The sequence below is a fragment of the Schistosoma mansoni genome (assembly GCF_000237925.1).
Source record: "Schistosoma mansoni, WGS project CABG00000000 data, supercontig 0126, strain Puerto Rico, whole genome shotgun sequence".
In the NCBI taxonomy this organism is placed as follows: Eukaryota; Metazoa; Platyhelminthes; class Trematoda; order Strigeidida; family Schistosomatidae; genus Schistosoma; species Schistosoma mansoni.
Genome location: NW_017386035.1, coordinates 485,547 through 508,589, shown reverse-complemented (window position 1 = coordinate 508,589; position 23,043 = coordinate 485,547). Strand labels below are relative to the sequence as shown.

The 23,043-nt window shown below is 32.0% G+C and overlaps 1 protein-coding gene across 1 annotated transcript; it reads right to left on the bottom strand.

The window, feature by feature from the left end:
- Nucleotides 1–2,716: 2,716 nt before the first annotated feature.
- On the bottom strand, nt 2,717–21,342 carry Smp_130460 (hypothetical protein; the record flags this gene model as incomplete). The annotated part of the gene is made up of 16 exons (XM_018790064.1): nt 2,717–2,767; nt 4,689–5,027; nt 7,112–7,329; nt 9,087–9,297; nt 10,649–10,906; nt 11,821–11,981; nt 14,258–14,406; nt 15,476–15,697; nt 17,817–17,932; nt 19,620–19,748; nt 19,797–19,889; nt 19,925–19,999; nt 20,050–20,215; nt 20,251–20,420; nt 20,460–20,576; nt 21,301–21,342. The coding sequence occupies 16 exons, from the start codon at nt 21,340–21,342 to the stop codon at nt 2,717–2,719; spliced, it is 2,517 nt and encodes an 838-aa protein (XP_018646392.1).
- Nucleotides 21,343–23,043: the final 1,701 nt, after the last annotated feature.

Here is a 23,043-nt window from a genome sequence, read left to right as displayed (position 1 = left end):
CCGCTGGTTAACTGACTTTCCGACTGTATTTGTTGTTAAGTGAAGAGGTTACTCACTTTCCTATTCCAAAGCCTCCAGCTACGTCCAAGATATCCACAATATTCCATGCTTCTCCTGGGATGTAGTGGTCTTCGTAATCCATTTAGCGACAAGCAGGAAGATAGAAAACAAAATTAGACAAACTCTCATTGGAGATTCTTCATAATTTTGATGGAGTTTTTTTCTTTGAGCTGGATGGTTAGGTCGTGGAGTTTTCATCGTTCTTCTGAACAAAATCATCAGCACAAGCCTGAGCTATCAATCTTCTCCATCATCTCAGAGTCTTTATAATCTTCGTTGCCATCACTGGTGGGTTTATAGAAGAAGCATGATATTCACTAAATCCCTTTCCTTCGTCGTTTTGAAGAATATTTTGATGATTTAAAACCGTCGGTTTTTCATCTTATAAGTGCTTTCTGTGATAATTCGGATAGCATCAGTGTAACTTCTTGTGTAGGGGTCATTTTCTTCATGAGCGGAATATAAAATCCTTCCTGTAGTTAGCCTTTTGTGTTCAGTTTGTGTCCAATGAGTCCCACTTATTCCAAGCACCTCCAGATCACATCTTGGTTATGCCGCTTTTTGAAAGAACCAACTCTATTAGATAACAACGTTTCCGCTAATAACTTTTTGGGAAGTTGGTTTATTGACTGCTTCAAGTTTATGAAATCCTTTCAACTCATACATAGTTTTATTACGATGGATTTGTCATTGATATAAGAGGAAAACAAGTTAATGAATCATAAAATGCCCCTACGAATCCTGACCTTGTTAAAACACCATTATTTTATAGAAAAATAAATCATCTATAACTTGTTATACATAAATGTCACAGATTTTATTTGTGTAACCATACGTGTTTTCTACCTAATTATGATTCGCCACTAACCTATGACATACTGTGGACCACTTTTTGTTACACATGTTGATTTTTGACAAAGTTTTACCAGATTCCAACAATATTTTGAAATAATGATTGTGAGAGTAATTGAATAGCTGGATCTGAACATTAAAAAGATGCTTTTGTTGAATATAGTCTTTCCTATTGACCATAAATCATTTGTTATAAATATTTACACGAGTAGCATTTAGATGAACCTATGTTGTGATTTTCTAAATCAGTAAGTCATTTTCAACAAGTAACTGCTAGTTTCTATGACAAAAAAATTATAGATGCAATCCGGACTTATATTAACAATTCACTAATTGATCGAGCTAAGATAATACAGAGATCCTATAAGTTGTATTCAAAGTTCTTAGTAGACCTTATTTTCTGAAATCCTTTATTCAACAAAACTATATGTACTAATTAGGTAACAAAAAGATTTAACCCAGAAAGAGTATGATTCACGAGAGCAGTTAAAAATAATAAGCGTTAAGCGATGTTTAAGAAGAAAAAAAATGGGAAGATAAATCATCTATGGCTAATAACAAGTGATTTTCACAAAAGTATGAGATATCTGTTCAGCACATCAACTAGTTTGTAGCACAAGTTACTACAAACAGGGACTTTATTGTGATAAATGAATAAATCTATGGAAAGATATAGCATAAGTACTTAGAATTTTTCTGAGAATTTATATGAATAAATAACTGATGGAGTATTTTTAATGAATCAGGGTGCAAACCTGTGATACAGAAGTTGCAAGACAAGTGCTTTATTCACTATATATATATATATTTCTAACCTTCAATAAACAATTTAAACATTATTTATTTCTCTTCCTGAAAAACAAACAAACAGATTCATTGAAAAAAGTAATGGAAACTCTTAAAAAACAAGTTTAGCCGTTTACCATTGATGTTTATGTTGTTCTGATGTGGATGACAAAGCGACAGTTTCGATAGTTCTTTTGTTTTCTCGATAAAAAGATTTGTTTTTTTTAAAAATACTACATAGCACTTATTATTATTCACCTAGACAATATTTTTATCATTTTACACAAAAATTGACTATTTCACTCTAAAAAGTGTTTTAATGTTGATGTGGACATTATTATTATTATTAGTAGTACACATAATGATAGTAGAAGACAAATGGATACAACTAACGAATCATAATGTTAAACGATATGTTATTTTATTTCTTTCATTGACAAAAAGTAACTTTTGTTGTAAAAATTGAAAAGTTAAGAAATTCTTTATTTACCTTCTTCATTTCAATAATAGTCAGCACTGTACACTGTGTTTCAGAAATAAATGAAAGGAATTATTGTTTAAGTAGAATACCCAATTACCATAAAGGTTGACAAGTAATATATATTTTCCTTTATCTACGTATAAACTCATAGTAATGATAATAATAACAAACTATAATACAAGACCAACTTCAGTCTATTAATGATGGTTTTGCTGCGATTTATTTTTTACAAAAAAACAGTAAGTAAGTGAGGTACAGAAAGAGAGGGAGAGAGCAAAACAAACAAAAAAAATTGTGAACATAGATACTATCACGTCTTTTTCAAATCAATATCAGTCATAATAGTGAATACATTTGTTCATTGATTTATTCTATTCACATTATTTTATAACATAAAAATTATTTCCCTTTTTTTTTTAATAAAATTGTTATTGTTAAGAAGAAATAAAATGATTAGTTTATAACAAAATATATTTATTTTACAGTTTTTTTTATGAAAGAAAAAAAAAACTAATCAACTTCCAGGTGAAACTAAAATTATATTGATAGAATTGAACGATTCCAATTATCTTGAAATATAAGTCGAATCTATTATAAGAGAATAATAGAATTTATAAAAGAAAATCATTACCTTTTGTTCATATTTTTAAATTTATAAAAATTTGTATATAAATATATATACTTACTTACGCCTGTTACTCTCAATGGAGCATAGGCTGCCGATCAGCACTCTCCAACCCACTCTAACCTAGGCCTTCCTTTCTAGTTCTATCCATTTGTTATTCATTCTCCTCATATCTGTTTCCATTTCACGGCGTAATGTGTTCTTTGGTCTTCCTCTTCTCCTTTGGCCTTGAGAATTCCAAGTGAGGGTTTGCCTTGTGACACAGTTGGGTGATTTCCTCAATGTGAGTCCTATCCACTTCCAGCGCTTCTTCCTGATTTCTTCCTCCACAGGATGGAATCTGGTTTGTTATCTTCCACAGTAGGTTGTTGCTGATAGTGTCTGGCCAACGGATCCGAAGTATATTGCGTAGACAACTGTTAATAAACACCTGTATCTTCTAAATGATGGCTTTCATAGTTCTCCAGGTTTCCGCACAATACAGTAGAACTGTTTTGATATTTGTACTGAAAATTCTGTTGGTTGACAATTGTTTTGAGTTCCAGATGTTCATCAGTTGTAAATATGCTGCTCTCACTTTGCTGATCCTCGCTCTCACATCTGCATCAGCTTCTCTGTCAAGTGTAGTTCGATTGGTGCATGTTGTACTGTATCAGAGAGTCTTGCTTTTCCCTTTATTTATATTGAGACCTACTATATATATATGCATATATATATATATATATATATATGTATATATATATATATATATATATATATATAATTCATCAAATCATTAAATGGTACATTAAGAACCTTGACAATCTAATTCAGTCTGAATAATAAAAGGTAGTAATGCAGCTCATCGTACAAAAAAAATTGTAGCTAACATTTCAGTATATGAATATGGGGACTTGAATATTGAATTACATAAATAATTAATTAAAACTACGAAAGTAATTGAATTTAAAAAATAAATGGGATTATCAATACGCGGTACACTCGTTCAAGACGTTAATAATGTAATTCATTAAATTAAGAGAGTATTTCTTATTTATGATGAGACCATGAACTGATCGATTTTGGAACACCAGTGAAAATGTGGAAGCACTAGACGACTGTTTCGTCGTGCTGAGGAGTCCCATTCTAGGTTCATGATGTCAATTATAAGTCAACAATCTCCACAACACTATACTGAAAATGAGTAGTATTTTATGCTATCATTATTAAAATTACATAGGTACGCTGTGTGTAGTGAAGGTTGCACAAAATGACAAAACGTTACATTGAAGTGTACAGTTAAACCTTAACTTTGTAGTGCACTTGTTAGGAATTATAAACTGTGCAGTTAATGTTTTTGACAGTTTACGTACCTTCGTGTTTACAGGAAAAACCTGATTATAAATAGATATGAGTAATGTCAGTGCTCTCAGTAGATTTTCTAAAAAACCAAATTACCGATCCGGATATTATTCAACAACCATTAAGCTTCATCTATTCAGAAAAATGTAAACTAACTCACGTTTTTTAACTTATCAGTTTACTCAAATAAACAAAATGAAGCAAAGTTAAATAGTGGCCTAATTTTTAGAAGGTTCAACTTTGAACTGCTAGGTTACAATGTTGATGCTTTATTTTCAGTATCTAAATCACATCGTACTAACCGTTATTCCAATGGACTTTTACCTTGATTTGTAATGGATAGACAAACTACTGTGACCAAGAACCTTCAGTTTAATGTAGACTTTGAGTCAGGCTATTGAGTTTCGAAAGGAGAAAATTATATCAGAACAGAACATTTATATGGTATATTGAGGAAGTCTAACATAAAATTCAGCTAAACAATACAAGTATATAGATCAATTCAATAATAATGCTAGAAATTTAAATACAACAATGATTTACTTGACTTTCTGTTGGGCAACCGATTATCATACGATCTTCATCATTATAATGATCAGTTAACAATTGATACATAGATCTCCATTGTGATATAACACCTGATTGAATACGACGTAATAAAATATTTTCTGTATCTGGATTAGCTAGATAAATATGTAAACATTTCCGTAAATTTGGCACTGTATTGTGATTCACTGTATCAGGACGATTTGAACTAGAACTACGACCAAGTGCTATACAGAGTAATCGGTGCGCATTCGAAACTATTTCCTTTATGTATGATGGATTTGCAAACGGTTGGTCAGCAAGACGTGTACCTGGTGCGGCTAGAATTGAATGAGCCTAGAAATTATTATAGAAAAAGAAATTTGGAAATTATTCAAAGAATGTTCCATGAGTTAAGGAAATGATTTTACAGAATTGGGCAACCCAATCCAAAAAAAATAATTGCTGCATATTTGAGCCAACTACAATGCAGACCTCTCTTGTGAGATTGTATTAGGTACAAAGATCAGTCGGTGGATAGTAGCAGTAGCATACGTCACGAAATCTAGGTCTAAGTTTTAATTAAATTCCATCTCTTGAATTTAGTTATTCATCAATTAGACCATTTGTTTGGCAGGATTCAATTAAAATCATGGAATAGCATAATGTGCTGAATAATTTTCAAACTATTTAGTGATTTATTTTAAGCAAATACACTGAAAAACATATTTCTGGAGTTCGTCAAATAAAGAAGTTATATCACTTATTCACACATTACTACATACAACAGCCGAAAAATCTTGTTTAAACAGAACTCGGTTAAGATAGGTCATGGTGATGATCCTATGGCCGTTTCATAGGTTTGTTTGTATAACTAGCTGTTGGATCGGAACCTAATTCCAGGTATGTCGATAATACTTTTATTATCTGTGATAGTATGCGTTGTCTATGCTCTGTAATTTCAACAATGCTTATGAAAATACAAAGTTTACAATGAAACATGAATATGATAAGCAGTTCAGTTTTTCGAACTTTATGATAAGAAGAAGAGATGATAAAACGATCAAGAAAATTAGACATAAGAAAGAAATGTGGACAGAGGATTATTTAAGTGATAATAGCTTTTGCTCTGAAAGTTACATACGTTATCTAGTCGAAACCATTTTTCACAGAGATGAGATTTCGTGCTCAAAATGAGTACACAAAAGATGAACTAGCCGTCACCAAAAAGAGTGTAATAAAAATATATATATCTTTGGAAATTTGTTATGAAATATCAGATATGATATGCCAACCGATTGTAAACAATCACTAGTCAGCAAAAAACCTATGTTTTTATCCGTCTCGCAATAGGGGGGGGGGATGACGTTTCAGCCAAAATTGATGCAGCACTCAAAGAGCTTCCTAAAGCTTAGTTGATTTCATCACACAAAACTAAATCTTCACTAAGTCATTCAAAAGTGGACCATATGACATCATCTTCAGTTGCGTTTCTGAATTTACATGTACACGTATATGTAATCCTCATCAAAGATTTCGAAACCTAACCTATATGTACAGAAGGAAACTGTGATAAACCTCTTGTTGTCATGGTACATAAAACTGTAATCAAATAATCTTACTACACAATCTTAATGATGTTTCCGAATTAACTTAACCTTAACTTTCACTACGCTAATCAATTATGTTGTTATCTATTATTTATCACTGTATAATCCTTGATTACATCCTATCGTTATTTTCCGTAACTACGCCTACTTTATTACTTAGTTAGTTGTTATCGTTTTTTTTCGCAACATATAAATACGCATCATTGTTATCCTTGACGTTGAATAGACAGAATGTGATTAGCAGTGGAATCCATGACACGCGTTTCGTCCTATTTGGGAATAAGCAGTTGGATGTGTCTGTATCTCAGGACAAAGCCTGCGTCCTGGATTCCACTTCTAGCCATATTCCATCTATTTTATATCAACTTGTGTCATAATAGGTATATTGAAGTAATCTGGACAGAGTGCACATATGCCAACCAAGACTGATTGAATTTCAATCACAAATATCATCAACAATCGGATTATCTAAACCATTTCAATTTGGATGATATCGTTGTTGAATACTGTATATTGTATTGTTCTATATATTTATTATGATTTTAGGATATATTTCAAACAACCATGTATGTTTCACTAATCAAAGTATAGTAAACCTTTATTTCTAATTACTGTAACCTTAAACTGCTTGTATCTGATGAATGAGAAGCGGTGAAATGGAATAGATTCACTTTATTCCGCAAATCTTGTTCTTCATTCTTTTTTTGAATTTACCAAAAGATTAAGTTGCATGAAATTACTTATGTGTATGTGAGGTGTTTTTTTCCGAAATAGAAAAAAATTACCGTGACGTCACAATACAATCAATGATAATAATTTAATATTACACACCCGTTTAAGAAAATTTGACAGTTCACCGGTTAATTGTAAAACTTGTTGTTCAATAAATAGTTCACAAGTATATTTTAATTGACTATCTAACTGACGTCTAGAGTCTAATTCAATATCAATAGCATTTGGGGTTTCCAATAAAAATCGTAATAATGCATTTTCTTTATTTAATGAGAATAACCCAGTTCCTTTTTGTTCCCAAATACTGCGTGCTACATCTGTAAAACAATATACAACAAAAAAGATTATATGAAATTAAATAAATTACACAATTTGATGGATTATTTTATAAATATAGAATTTTACATGAGTAAGATCTTCGCTTTTGATTTCACCAAGAAGAATTAGTTTGCTCTAGATTGCCAAAAATGTCTTGCCAACGAGCACGAAACCTATTTTCAGTATATCTTCTCGACTACTTCCAACCAAGTGACATTAAGGCATAGTGGATGTAACGTAGAATCACTTAAGTTAATGGCCACATTGCAATTTCATCGACTGTTGTAAATTCTCCTATTACTACACAGCTACTCTTACTGCTTAGTATTCTTGAACACTACCTCACTCAACACGTCCCCAAGTCAGAACACGGTTGGACAGTAATGTAAATATATTCCAAATAAACAAGGTTGGGTGGAAGTAGGAACCGCAATACAAAAAAAGTTAGTATATTTATAACTTTTACAAAAGAATATTCTAAAGTCTTCTCCAAGTACCCTCTAGCACTGAATGGTTAAGAAATAACCAACGACCATCCTGATAACATAAATTAACGATAAGCAAAAGTTAATGTATACGTGGATCGGCAACGTCGAAACTGCTTCAGAGCTATATCATCCACTAACGGCCTATGGATCCCTACGTGACATTAAGAAACATCCAATCACTTTTTCAGATGATGAATTGCTATGTTTAGCTAAATTGAGATTAGAACAACACATATAAGCAAACAACATTGTTTTGAATTACATTGTCATCAGGTCTTATTCTAAAATACATGAATCTTTATATGAAAATATTAAACCAATCAAGGCAATTTTATGAGTCGACGGTCACACACGATAAGTAAAAAGCACAAATTGATGGTAAGAAGACAGGTGTACTAGTACTGATAGAAATAAAAAAATAAACGTACTAGTCAATAAGCAAAGATGGATGGTGGCTAGCAGTCCTAAACAACAATCGAAAGATACAAGCAAACAATACCAGTTGAATTCAAACACAAGCGGGTGGCTTTCAGGACTCAGTAGTTAAGCGGCTAACGCGATGGCGTTTGAAGCAGACGGTACTGGGTTCGTGTCCCGGAGTGAGCACTAACTTTGGGACGCAGCTACACCCAGCTGACGAGTCCTAAATGGGACGAAATGCGCGTCCTGGATTCCAATGCTAGCCATCATCCTTATTTGCTTATAGTGCTTATGATTTAAGACAATATCGAGGCAATCCGCACAGAATGTGCATATGCCAGTAAGAGACTGTTCCAATGCAGTCCTAAAAATCAATGGGAACATACAAGCAAACAACACCGAGTGTACTAGTCAATAGTTCAGCATAGGAAGTAGGTCAAAATTAGATAAATAGTCTTAAAATAATATTCACAAAACATTATTAAAGTCACTTAATAAATGTGTAAATAGTTCGGTAGTGAAGAATATGAACGGAAAGAGGTGGAAAATGACGAACAAATACGGGATGTGAAAAAATTAATAAAATTATTTATTAAATCATATACGGCCCGGGAAGGATAGAAGTGTCACGAATTTCATCTAAATGCATAAACTAGGGTTATAGATTCGGATTCCTATTGCTTCTGACATATGTACGAGACGGCACTTGAAGCAATCTGCTCGAAATATTGACTGGTAATTAGAAGAAATTAGTTCATCATTCTAAGAGTAGAACACAATAATCGCGATAAATTAAAATACAACCTAAAAACAAAATACATAAAATACAACTACACAGGATAACTTACTTTTATAGGGAGAAAAATCTAAGCTAGTTTCTTTAACTAAAAATTCAATGCCGAATGGTACCATTTGTTCGCGAAGTATTAACAGATGTTTGATAAGAAATAATTGACCATCAATGGTTGTCCGACGGAGACTAATTAAATCACTTGCTTTCACTAATGACTGAACGCACATAGATACACATTCTTGGGCTAAACCACGAAACGAATCAGCCTGAAAGTGGATGTGTGTAAGCCTCAATAAATGATACAACATACATGTGTGTATGAATGTATGAACGATTGAATACGACAGCACAAAATCAAACTGAGAAAATGTCCCAGTGATCAAATTATTCGGCTATCAAGCAGTAGGTTTCAGGCTTGAACCTCACCTCACTTTAGTGTGGACTAACTAGTACTATCAAAAAGTGTAAGCCAAAGCAGAATAAATAATAATCTGCACTTGATTAATGAGATCACATTAGTTTATTCTACGTGAACGCTATAAAGCTTTAGAGTAGGACGTCAATATCAACAAGAGAAAAAATGACTTTGTCTCCTGTTCAAAAGATACGTCAAATAAAGGTGAACGATTGATGAAAAGAACTGGATTTGGGACAAGTTGCCACATGTCGAAAAATTGAGAGGCAACTAAAAGGGAGACAAAGTTTGATAATCGATTGGTCGAGAATGTTTAAACTTTGAGCGTTCTATGACAAGCAGACATATCATTGTCATAATTATAGAAACAAAATGTTCACACTTATTGATATATTGAGCTCACAATTGACTACCAGCAACCACTTTGTCTCCCATCGCAACTTAATATGCAACACAATAAACAAGATTATTGATCACTAAGTGACAGATTCCAGTGAATAGAATACGTGTGCATTTATATATATGCCTTCAAAAAATACGAAAAACATAAATTAAGTACATTATTTAAACATCTTTTATCAGTTGATATATTCTTACAACTTTGTTGTCATTTTAATTGCTCTCTATTTTCTTTCCTGTCCTCTTCAATTCAATCTTTTGCTGGGAGGCATTCTACTTCCGATTGCCGCTATATGCTGCTTAAATCTGCCCACACAAGTAGCATGCACCACATATACAGTTTTCAATTTGCTTTGCATTTACTCTCCATTTTCTTTTAGAACCAAAGTTCCCAAATCTTTTTATACCTTTTTTTTCTTTTCTTTTCAAGTGTTACTGATACTGTTACTACTCCTACTACTATGGGATTATTTTTGATAATTTTATTTCACTTTGCTAATGTGGTGTGGCAAAATTAACCACTGAATAAATGTATCAGGTCACACGCTGTTTATGACTGAATAATTGACTAAAGTTAAACTCTAAACCGGTACATCAACTGTTCCAATCAGCCTTACGCCACTGAAATTTGCATCTCTAATCAATGATATCAGTTGTCTTGATGAATCAAACCAGCAAACTTACATTCTAATGCATATCGATAAAGTAGCGACAAGCGTTATTAATTTTTATATGATAAATATAATGGTTTTTATTTCCAGAATATATTTCAAACAGTTGCCTGAGAAAAAGTATAAACTTACATCTAGGCAACGACTGAGTTTTGAGAGACATACCAAAGTACGACGTACTGTTGGATACCACATACCATGTAAATCTGCTGGAGCTAAAGACATATTAGGTCCTGGTTGAATTGCTAGATCAGAAGTAGTAGATTTATCCTGTAAATTGGACTCGGAAGAATCACTTTCTGCAACAATTGCTTCGGAGTTTTCATGCTCCTTTTCTTTATCTGGTGAATTATTTGAATTAACAGGCATTGAAACACTTTTTGCTATATCCTACAAATCCGTTAAATGATAAAAAAAATGAAAACAGAATGCTCGACAATGGATAACAATTATTAAATATTACTATAGACAGGAATGGATAGAGCTATAAAGTTATTCCACAGAATCACTGTTACAATTATTTTAGCATTATTTTTAGATTAGCTAAATATACGAATCCAATGTACAAATGACATATGAAACGAGAAGATGGAAAAACATCTCAATGGATAAATAAGATAGAAAGTTAATATAATTCAACTCAAAGAACAAAAATTTGTGTTGTACAATCCAGTCAAGTTATCGATAGATATTCAGATAGATAATTAGTGAGATTAATTAAATGTAAATGAGTACCTAACTGAACGATAGTCAATGTGAAGAGTTTAGATGAAATAATTTTAACTCCTACGTGATATTATAAGGTATAATAAAAAAAATCAAGATCAAATATGTAAATTTGATTGCCCAGCATACTCTAGTGAAAAGATACAAATTATGTCTCTGATTTACTTAGCTACGGTAGTTTATATTTGGCAGATATAAATAATTGACTCACGCTTTCAACTATAATAAATACTAAATCTCCACAAAAACCCCTTCTATAATTAAGATATAAATAAGCTAAGGTGGAAGAAAGTGATTTTTAGCGAGGATTTCTTTTCGATGTACTGCTAAAATTTAGTATTGTAGATCAAATAGAACTATCTAAGACTGGAAACACATATACCTTACTAGCGGGCCTGAAGAGCATAAAAATAAGGTTTCAAGGGTTTCTATCACCCATCTTCAAACATACAATAATATAGCAAGTTTATCAACGGCTTTATTTATGTCCTTAAATATACTCAGTTTAAATGACTGGATATATATATATATATATATATATATATATATATATATATAATAAGATATAGTTTCCTTACGTTCATCATTTCCAGTTTTTCAGGATAAGAAAGATCTCCTGAGCTTGGAACAAAACCAAAAATTTGTGATTTAATATATATATGTGCTCGAAATATTAATCTTTCTTGAATATCAGCCAACAACATTCCACAAAGATCAGTAAATGCCAGAATATCTGGTGCTTTAATTTAAAAGTACAAAATGAATAAATCTATCTAATCCATAACAAATAAGAAGCATAATTATAAGATAATTTGAACATGATTGATAACGAATTTATTGCCAACAAGGTTTACTCAACTTTAAATCATTTTTCCAGTGGAGATTTATGTACTCGGTTATGACGAAAGAATTACTAACAATTTCCATCCATATACACATGATGAACAGTATAGAAATATTACTGTAGGTTAAAATAACTAAACTGCTAGAAGTTAACAGTTGATAAATAGCACTAAGCATAAAGTTACAAAATAAATCATACACTAATAAATATACTCTATTTTCAAAATTCCAACACCTTACTTAAGATCGCTTTTCCATTCTCAGAGATTGGATTACTATTGTTTAAATTATATTTAATGTGAAATCTGATGATTGCTTTTCAACTGTCTATGCTTTTTTATTTCTATGTGTTAAACTGAACTACTTATCAATCGGAAGTAGTTTCAGCAATATTCCATTGTACAAATTGAAGGTTGGTGTTTATTTCAAGTAACGAATAAATGATCCTATCAGTTCATATGATTATTTATATATATTTTAGTTAATCTTTCCGTCCGTAACAATATTTCTACTTCCCTATTCTCCTCTGATCTAAATATATGCGATATTATGATTGTCCTGAGTACTAAATTGATTTTTCATTACCTGCTGTCTTTAAAGTTTAACATAACCGCGTGATATTTTCTGATTTATGGTACTTATTGTAGTTTTATGTGAATTCATTTATTTTTAGGAAGTGTTTTATCGATTACGTTTTTGACGTTCCCTGGCCACGTTACCATTGCTGGTATGTACGTTGTCACAGTTTGTTTTATTTTCTACAATGGTCCTTCAACTTTGGCTAAACTTTTTTGGCGATGGGATTTTTAAAGATAACTTTGTTTTTAGGTTAGAATATTAACAAAGACTCTGAAATGAAAATGTTATACTCATAAAGATTATGATTTTAATGTTAAAAGATTGAAAAAGACTCTAGACAAAATGATAACGGCTAGTGGATAAATTTCATTCTTTTAAAAATAACATCCAATAGTGAACCCGTCATAAATGACAATTTTGAATAATTACTATTACTTTTCATGACTTAGTGTAGAAAAACGTGGCTCCATATACTATTTTATCCATTGACTTATTAAGCGAAATGAAGATGTTCCAACGAAGAAATTTTTCTTTTCGACTATATTATTTTCTAGACTTGTACAATCGTATTTATAGCTAATTTTAAAATACAATGGCCAATAATAAAAATAGAGGGTTATTATCCAACTGAAGTAAGAATTGTATTTTCCAGCAGATCTCTAAAAAAATGGTGTGCCAAAGGTAAACCACTACTTTGAACTACTTCAGTGTGCATTTAACAGTTCACTTGCTCTTGTATAGCTTACTATGTTGACCACACAAAGCGAGCTGTTTCCAACACTATCCATCACAGTTATCGAAAGGTAAACACCAATCAGTCAATAGCTTAACTGCTGAGCATCTAGTCAATTCCAGCAATTTATTTCTACCTGAATATTCGCTAGAAATTATTCACAAAGTAAGACGAACTGATTCAAAAAAGGCTGGATAGGAGATTTGTACATGATGGAGGCTTCGGAGATTCATCACTTTAAGCCTGATCTCTATGTGCTGAAGCAGTATATTCATTGCCTTGGTTCACTATGGTCCTATTTATTTCTTGAGAACTGTTTGGTTTAGTTTCTTAGTCTTAATATATTTTTAAGTGGACAATTATGTCCCATATCTTGCTTTGACACGTGTTCGTTCAATGTTTCAATCTTCCTTATAATCGTCAAGTAGATAATCTTTAATGCCTCGTTTCTATGTTATTTCATGTATACCACGTAAGTTAGAATTGTGATTAACTTTCAGTACGTCTGTCGATGACGCAATGACTATCTATTTTGTTACAGGCCATTAAATGTTAAAAACAACCACAAATACGATTGTACAGTTCTAGAAAATTATATCATCGGGAAAACATGTTCTCCGCTGGAACGTTCATATATATATATATATATATATATATATATATATATATTGCAAAGGGATTCAGGTCAATCGAAATGAAAATCTCAAAATATCATGTCAACATGTAGGTTTCAACCTTAGGACATTGAAAACCAGTTATATCATAATGAATTCATAGTTTAAGCCGATAGACTACAACTTTAAGTATAAAAATATAGAATGATATAAAGGAATGTTTTCAGTTATTTCAAATATGCTTACAATTAGTTGTCTTTTTAGCATCATCATGTTGAAGTAATTCATCTTTCAATATATCACAAAGTTCAGATAATATTTCAACGTGATTGATATGAATTATTAAAGGTCTAACAGCATCATACAAACATCGACATAATTTAAACAACATTTGACTAGGAATTAAAAATTTTTTGAGAAAAAAAAGGCATAAGATGTAAGATTATGTTGCTAAAAAGTAGGAACTAAATTCAGCACAATCGTTATTAGCGTATAAAATTAAGCACATCCTACCACTTTTCCAATATTACAGAACTCAATACTTATATCCAACTAAATATGATGCTTTTAATATAATCTGTTAATGTTTATTAATCAAAATTGTCTAATGATAAACACTGTTTATCATAGAAGAATGGTTAGGTCATGGTTTATGAGCCATATACTTCCGACTAATTGAGTTCCTAAGACTAACATAAATTGGCTATTGTAAATACGTCAATACAACCATCCAAAGTCTAATCGTACTGGCAGGTTTTCAAGCTTCATTGAAACTTCATCCGTTTTTTGAATTCAACGTCAAAACTTAGGGAGAATAGATTTAACTCAATGTAACAGCAAATAGTTTATGGTCTTGCTACAAGCTTTGTCCATGCTAAACGTCAGTTTTTAACGGGTATATATATATATATATATATATATATATATATAGTTTAGTATGGGTATTCTGTTTACAGAACTTAATGAATGTACGAAATCACAAATAAACTAGGCGAGACCTTTAGTAATTCAATAAACATTTCATTAAATGTCAGGTTAATCATAACACTTCCACAGGACTGAATTAAGGAATGTTTACATTTGTCTATCGAGAGGTGTCGATCTTAAGAACGAGAAAAGTGGTCTTAGTAATAGAGAAGTAGTACTGAACGATGAGGATTAGCATACCAAAAGCCGTTTTTATAAATATTTATTTTCAGTCGATTACGTTAAAAGGCGATATTTTTTCTTGATATGATAAACTGTTGGGATCATAAGTATTAGCAATTGATACTAAAAAGTAACGACTATTTACATCCAAAAACCCAAGAAGTTCATATACACTATAATCACCTCTTAATCATGTTTTGATCTATGTGGAAATATTTTATAATTTCAAAAAAATCTTTACCATTAGTTATCCAAGATCGAACCAAATCAATTCATGAAATTCAGATGATAAAAACATAAGTATATACAGCTTACTTAATTGACTGTGAAAAGTTTGGTGAAAAGAATTGATTAAACAAACGCATCTCATCTTCACACATATGTACTATGAATGTTCCAGCAGTGCGAAGTAGTGTACAATGATCACCAGCATATTTTTGAAGAAGATCTGAAACTCCATTTTGTGCAACAGGTGTCAATAACTCTTCGCGATGATGTAAGTAAAATTTATGACACTCTTGAATTACCTGAGCATATCTGAAATAAAAATCACAAACTAATTGATTTAACTGAAGGTAATTCACCAAATAATTTTATCATTTTAATACTATCACAATTTATTCAATTAGTCTATACAAAAGATACCGATCTAAATTTTATCCAATGAATGAATAAACATTTATAAGAACTCTATGAAAGATCACTGGTCTTGACACTCTAGTAACGATCGATACACTCTAGTCAAGTGTTTCCGACAGGTAACCAAAGCTGAAATTATTTTATGAGAAAATAGGAGTTTTCGTGACTCGATTAAGAAAATGAAATCTCACTACCAAATTGCAAAATGCGGATCACTGAAATTGTACGTGTTTTATTGCAAAACACGTACTTATAACCGAAACCATGAGTCGCACGACGCGAAAATACAAAGACGATATGTGGGAATTTATTAAACGCCAAAAATAAGTCAAAATAATACCTGAAAATGTTAACTCTAATATGATTTATTTGGAATAATTTACAGTCAGATTCGAATAAATTAAACTGAGTAGTACATGACATTAGCTAATCAATAACTTACTGTATGAACATAAATTTACAATATCATAGAGTTAACCGCCAGCAACCAACAGATATAAATAATCTATCAAGTTATAAAATTGCTCCTTAAAATCCGGCTACATATCATCGGCGATTGGAAAAGGTTAGTTGTGCATGTCACTAGAACTCTACTCAATTAAGTTTTTGCTCACCAGTGTAGTTTATCATTAAGAAATAAATCACAGAGTTTTAAAAATGTACATAATGATTAACGTTAAGGACTTATTATTAAATCAGAATTCGAGGACTTCGGTTACCATAAAATTCAAAAACATCCTGGTTTAATTCATCTTGATACTCGACCGTGAATATTTTATGAAATAACTGATTACTGTAGCTGATAATCCATTCATAACTCCTTCCCTTAAAGCAGCCAAAGCTAATTAGGAATAGAAGACAAACCACTGATTGCTAGATTCATCATATTGAAAAACTGGTACAGATAAAGAGCTATTTTGCAAAACATATTAAGTGTCTTTAGGATTGAAGTAAATAAGCGAAGCATTAAATGGTAAACAAAATCCAACTGGAAGTGGAAGGTTATTAACAAAGGACAGTGAAAGTAAAAGATCCTAGTTAGAGAAAAGAAAAAAACTTGAATTATTTTTACGAACTTGGACATTTGCAATATGGCCATAATTCATAGGTTATGACATGACACACATCTACATTAATTTGTCGGATGGTATGCGAACTTTTTTATATGCTCGAATGTGGTACGATTTCGAGAACGCATGGAAACCTGTGCACATAAATTTACATTTTTCCAGTTAACTAACACAGGTAGTTGCTATTAATTCGGAAATTTCATAAGTAAAAGTAATGATATATGGAAAGTATGTAGAATGAATACAACTGATTCAAAGCCACATCACCTAACATCGCTAACCATAGATTAAAATTGTTGAGTGGATTTCAGACAATAAGTTCGCTTTACGGTACGACAGTAGTTGATGACTTAAGTAATTGATGATATGTTTTAATCTGCTGACCACTAGCTTTATTACAATTTCCTCCAATATCAAACAGCATTGTACATTGAGATAGGCGGAGGACCCAAAAAGAACGGAACGACCTCAGTTGACGAAAGTTTATAGTCTCACCAATGAAATTCTGTGCTCAAAATAGAACCCTGCTTCTAACTTTAACATTGCTTACTCGGAGGTTCTATTATATGCGAGTAATGCTGAGAAAAAACGTTAGATCAAATCCTTGGAGTTTACTCTTGTTTTCTATCTGATTGCCCAAGTTTCACATATGCAGAGGAACAGACAAATTGTTTGTGTATTACAATGTTGCCCAACACTAAAATGTTATCAAAATCTACTCTTAAGTAGTGCTGAGTCATAAACATACATCAGCAGAGGCTTAATTATTCTGGTCTGATGAATCTACACTATAAATATAACACAATTTATCGATACTAGTAATTGATAAAGTTAAACACAACTTTTTCAACAATAATAACAACAATGAAGAGAAATAACTTTAACTGAAACACAAATGGACGATTATTAGGAATATTGATAAATACAATGTTATCTACAAAACTTACTCATCAGTAACGTGTATTCTTTTTTCTAAAAGTGTCATCAACGAGCGTATCTTTGGTCCTTGTGAACGAAATCGTCCGTAAAGTAAAATAAATGAGTTCTCAGGGCTGATAACATCCTATAACACATATAAATAAATGGTGTATTACAAAGTTAACTGGAAGAATACAAAATGAATACGGGAAAAAATTTGATAAAATAATCCATACTTATGAGTAACATTAATGACATTATATAAATATAACACTAGGGTTTGTCAAGGAGCAAAATTAGCACCTTTAGATCGAAGTGTGCCTAGTCACAATGCAAAAACTAAGTAAGGTGTTTAGTCCTGTTGTCTCGGATTGAATTTATTGCCCTTCGCACAAACAAGGCATCGAATTCACGGAAGGGTGGATGATTACTTTTATGTGTTTCGATGCAGGTGCCACCAAGTTTTCATTTAAGTAGTCAAGCTCTTCTAAATGGCACAATAGTTCATCATAGAATGTCGAATCGATTTTTTAGTGGCTGTACAAAGGTCAATAGACAAAAGACCCTAGCAATATTCCAACTTTTGGAGCAAATGTAGTGAATGAAATTGAACAAAGGCGTTTAGAAAAAAAAGTAGTTGCTAACCTCTGTCTTTGACAATAGTAAGATAAAATACTTTCACCTTCCCTCAAATGTATATGCCACATATTTTTCTAATCCATTATCTAAAATTTTACCAACCTTATCACAAACTTATTGACCAGATAATATTAATGAAGTGGTGGATTCGAGATTATTGTTTTCAATTTTAACGACGGAATTACAAACCTAAACGTAACTCCACCTATTCAGTTCACTCGGTCAGGTAGTATTGTGGTGTGGGTTACTTATATCCACACAAGTAGTATATAACGATGGTCGGGCATTGAATGTATTTCAGTAGAAAATCGACAAGGAGAGAACGGGAACGGGGTGCGATTGGTACGAAAATGTATGAACAGTAATAATCGGAGACTATGGGCTGATATTTGCAGAAGGAACAGTCAAGATTGAGACAATTGATGGTTATTTTGCAAACTAACTGTTTACTGTACGGTTGTCAGATTTTAGTGATATATTCTGCAATTTACGTATCCAATACTTTTGATTGTCCCCATTCGTCTTCTTGTTCACTACAGTATTACTGGCTATCTCAAAGAACAATATAGCTCATAACTGCGAATAAAATTTTGTATATAATTATTAATTTGTAGTACGTTACTACTTATCATGCAATTAACAGTGTTCTTTTACTTAGCAACTATTCCAGGTTAGTTAAAATTCCACATGATTGCTCTATAATCTTTATTTAGGGTTTTTTATTCACCCGAGAACGTTTACTTCTTTATCTTATATCTAAGATCCAACGTAGTGGTTTCCAGATCCTTTCAATATTCTACATTTTACAGCTTTTTACAGAACGCGGAATCAACACGTCAAAACAGAAAATTTCTAGTGTGCTTGTCATCTATATGGTAAGTAGCTGGTAAAAACATTTTAAATCAAATATATTCATTCCATTCACAAGACGTTTTTTCAATTGGGTAGTTCAAATCAAGCATTGATGTAAAGGTTACAACATTTAACTAACAACTGTTGAACTGTGTGTACAAATCCCGCCCCACTTACTAAGCTTTAGAGGACCGGATAATACTATTAGTCCTCATGTACACAAAGTAGTGTGGCTCACAGATGGAAATGCAAACATATCGTGAGTAAACGAACTTCATGGTATTATTATTACAGGAAATATATCCACGAAATGTACAGAAAGCAATTTAGATCAAACTTACATGCAACTCCAAAAGCTCATTTATGGTTCTTTCTATAATATTAGTTACATTACTTTTAATGTATTCAAGGGCTATTTTAAGCGAGGATTTCACTTTGATTAAATAGTTTGGAGATTCTTTGAAATTTGGCTGAACAAATAAATAAACTCATTAAATAATTCGAAAGAGCATTCCTACATGTTCTTGAAAATAAAGTAAACTTGAATCGAGTTTATTTAAAATTGGCAGCAACTTCTCACGAGATACGATGAAGTTGGAAACTCCAAGTTCCTTTGGTTGAAAAAATAGATATACATTCAACTTACAGCTTGGATCATATCCACTTGAACAAAATTGGTTAGACATTCTTCAATTGAACTGGCATATTCAATCATTTCATTCTATTTACAAGCAATATGACGTATGTATTAGTAGTACTTATAATACTCACCTGTTGCCTTAATAGATGTTCGCACAACTCATGTAATTCATTAGTGCTCTGCGATATGCTTAAGTAATTATTTTCCAAAATCGATAGCTTGGACAAAATTTCTTCAACGATGCTTAAAATTTTTGAACATTCCAACTTTTTACGAGATAAAAAAGTCAAAAATTCACTTTTTAAATAAGTCTTAAATTGATCCATTTATACCTTGGTACTTCAGGTATTTCAGCACTAAGTTTTTGTTCAACAGACCACAGCCATGAATAGAAATGTGAGGCTGATTGTATAGACACATCATCTTGCGTAGTTTGACACTCGTATTTGTCAGTTTGATTGGCATTGAAGGTGGTACGAGTAGTAGTACTGCTTAATGTAGTCTAGAATGGTTTAAGATTATTAACAAGGTTGTTCCCTACTTCTCCGTGTATTGAATTCAGTGAATTCAGCAGAAATACTGATTCTAGTTGTTTTTCTGTTAGTAAAGTTTGCTGATTGTCAATATGATCCCATGTAATTACAGACATGTAGATTAACTGAGATTACAATGAAATTATTTGTTGGAGTTAGAAACAGGGGTGAAATAAATCTGTAATCAAAGAGACAATATATATATATATATATATATATATATATATATATATATATATCACATCATTGTAACTAAGTAGTACAAGAATGTAGACTAAATAACCATGTGTAGATTCAGAGCGAAGCCATCAGTCAAGTTAATTATTTACACCTAAGAGATAACCTTATATACATAAAATAGGATTCAAATTAATGTTCTTAAGCACAAAAGTCACTACTTACTGGTTGCTAATACTGCTCCAAATAAACGAAAAAGTGTGCATAATTATTTCAATCCCTGAGATCAGAATTAATGTTAAGAATGAAGCATAAACGTTATATTTAACAAATGCAAAACCCATATCATTAGATCTATCAGTGTTTCAGTTTTTATGAGCATTATCTGACTGGTAATGCAAAATGGTATGATACATCCGAGTTACAGATACTAAGGAGATTGAATTTACGGACTTATTACATTCAATAAGAGCTTCATATTTGAGTACTAGAGAACATAATCATGGTCGTATTGTTATTCTCCGTGAAATGAAGAAATTCCCTGTATACAAAAGTATAAGATAAGAAAAATGACTAAAAACCCGAAAACATATGGTCGATCGCTATGACGTGATATTCTAGAGTTATTAAACATATAATAAGTTCACAAATTTAAATTTTGATCAGAATTACGTTATCTGTGACAGCAGCGTTTGGAAGACTACATATTACCATCTTTGTGGGAGAGAACTATAACATTTCAAGTACCAAATTAGCTGTTATTAAAATTAAAATGTTCGTTAATTTCAACATGCTTCAAGTACAAATGAGTGAGTGTTAAGGATAGTAAAAGAATATATGTTTTAATTATCCGGCCGTTTATCACATCAAAACCACAAGCAGAAGCCTAGTTATTATAAAAATTATCTGTAACTTTAAAGTGGAAAGGAAACATGAAATTGGTATGAAGAAAGAATGGATAAAGCCAGTTATAACAAAGCCACGAACAGTGACGAATTTTCCATAAAAAGTGTTACAAATACAAACAAAACATAGTTAGTAAGATAAATCATAGTATCTAATTCCCCGAAATAAATTAGAAAATGAACTTTTAAGATATCTAAGTAGAGCAAAATCTGTAACCAACGCTAGAGAGAGTTTAAATAAAGTTGGACGGTTGTCAAGTTATTTTAGTATGATGTCTGCAAATGACTAATAGTGGTTGAAACACTGCTACTGTGGATTTAAGGACCGGTGATAACTAACAAAGAGGACATTTCTCCATAATACGAAAAATTCCAAGATCAGTATCATAAAAATAAATTTATTTACAAACATTGCAGAGAGCTGGATTGCTTCAACAATTTATTACGTAAAGTCAGGCCCAGTCAATTATTTCATGACACATGGTTAGTGATCTTTAGGAATACAATTTTCAATGTAGAAACAAGTATTTGAAAGTGAAGGTTGCTCAAACTCTCGATACATCATGCCGTCCACTAACAAAAGGCCATATGCTCGAGCACTACTCGTTTTGGTGTATCATATAAATGAAGGCTAGTTTTGTGGATTGAGAGTTGTCAGTTGGACATAGATTGGATTAAAGCACATTCCATGCAGGATTGTGTTGGTTCATGCTGATTAGCTATTTCTTATCTAATCAGCGCTAGTGGATACTTAGAGAAGACTATAGAATCTTCTCATGTAAAAACTATAGATATACTAACGTTTTTCTTATTGTGCTTCTTACTTACATCTGCCCTTGTTATTTGGAATATTTCTTTCCTGTTCAACCGTAATCTGACTTAAGGATTTGTCGAGTGAATTGGTGTCCAACAATACTAAGCAATAGGAATAGTTGTGTCGCAATGAGAGAAATTATAACAAGAGTGGGAAGTGTATGTGAAATCCGAAATTTAGATTTGCAACAGCAACAGAAACAAAGACTATTTCGGGAGTCCCGACATTCCTGTTGCGTCTAGTAGTCAAGCTTTGTCAAGGCCTCTGGACAACAATGATAGCTTAGTGAAGTAGTCGATAAATATTTTTAATTTGGACGGCATTACTCGTAACTTCAGCGCCTAACAACTGGTGAACGGAAAAATGAGACCAAGTACAATCGGTATGGAAATAATGTTGCCTGGCGAGCTTTCCGTCTGCTTTGAAGAATACATTTCGGGCCAGTTTGAAGGGGTCATACCTCATCTCCCAATCTGTTTCAGAAGTATATAGCAAACATGCAAGAGCGTGGAGCCAAAGTTTCCGAACAGTGACGTTTATTACCATCTCAGATTAGAAGCCAATCTGTTAAGATATGTAGAACTCTGGTTACCTTATTCTCAAATCCACTCAGTTTGTAGATTAATGTACATAGTTTAAATCAACAACTGTGGCCTATATCAAAACTCACTGCTTCTCCCATGAATAGTAGTTTAT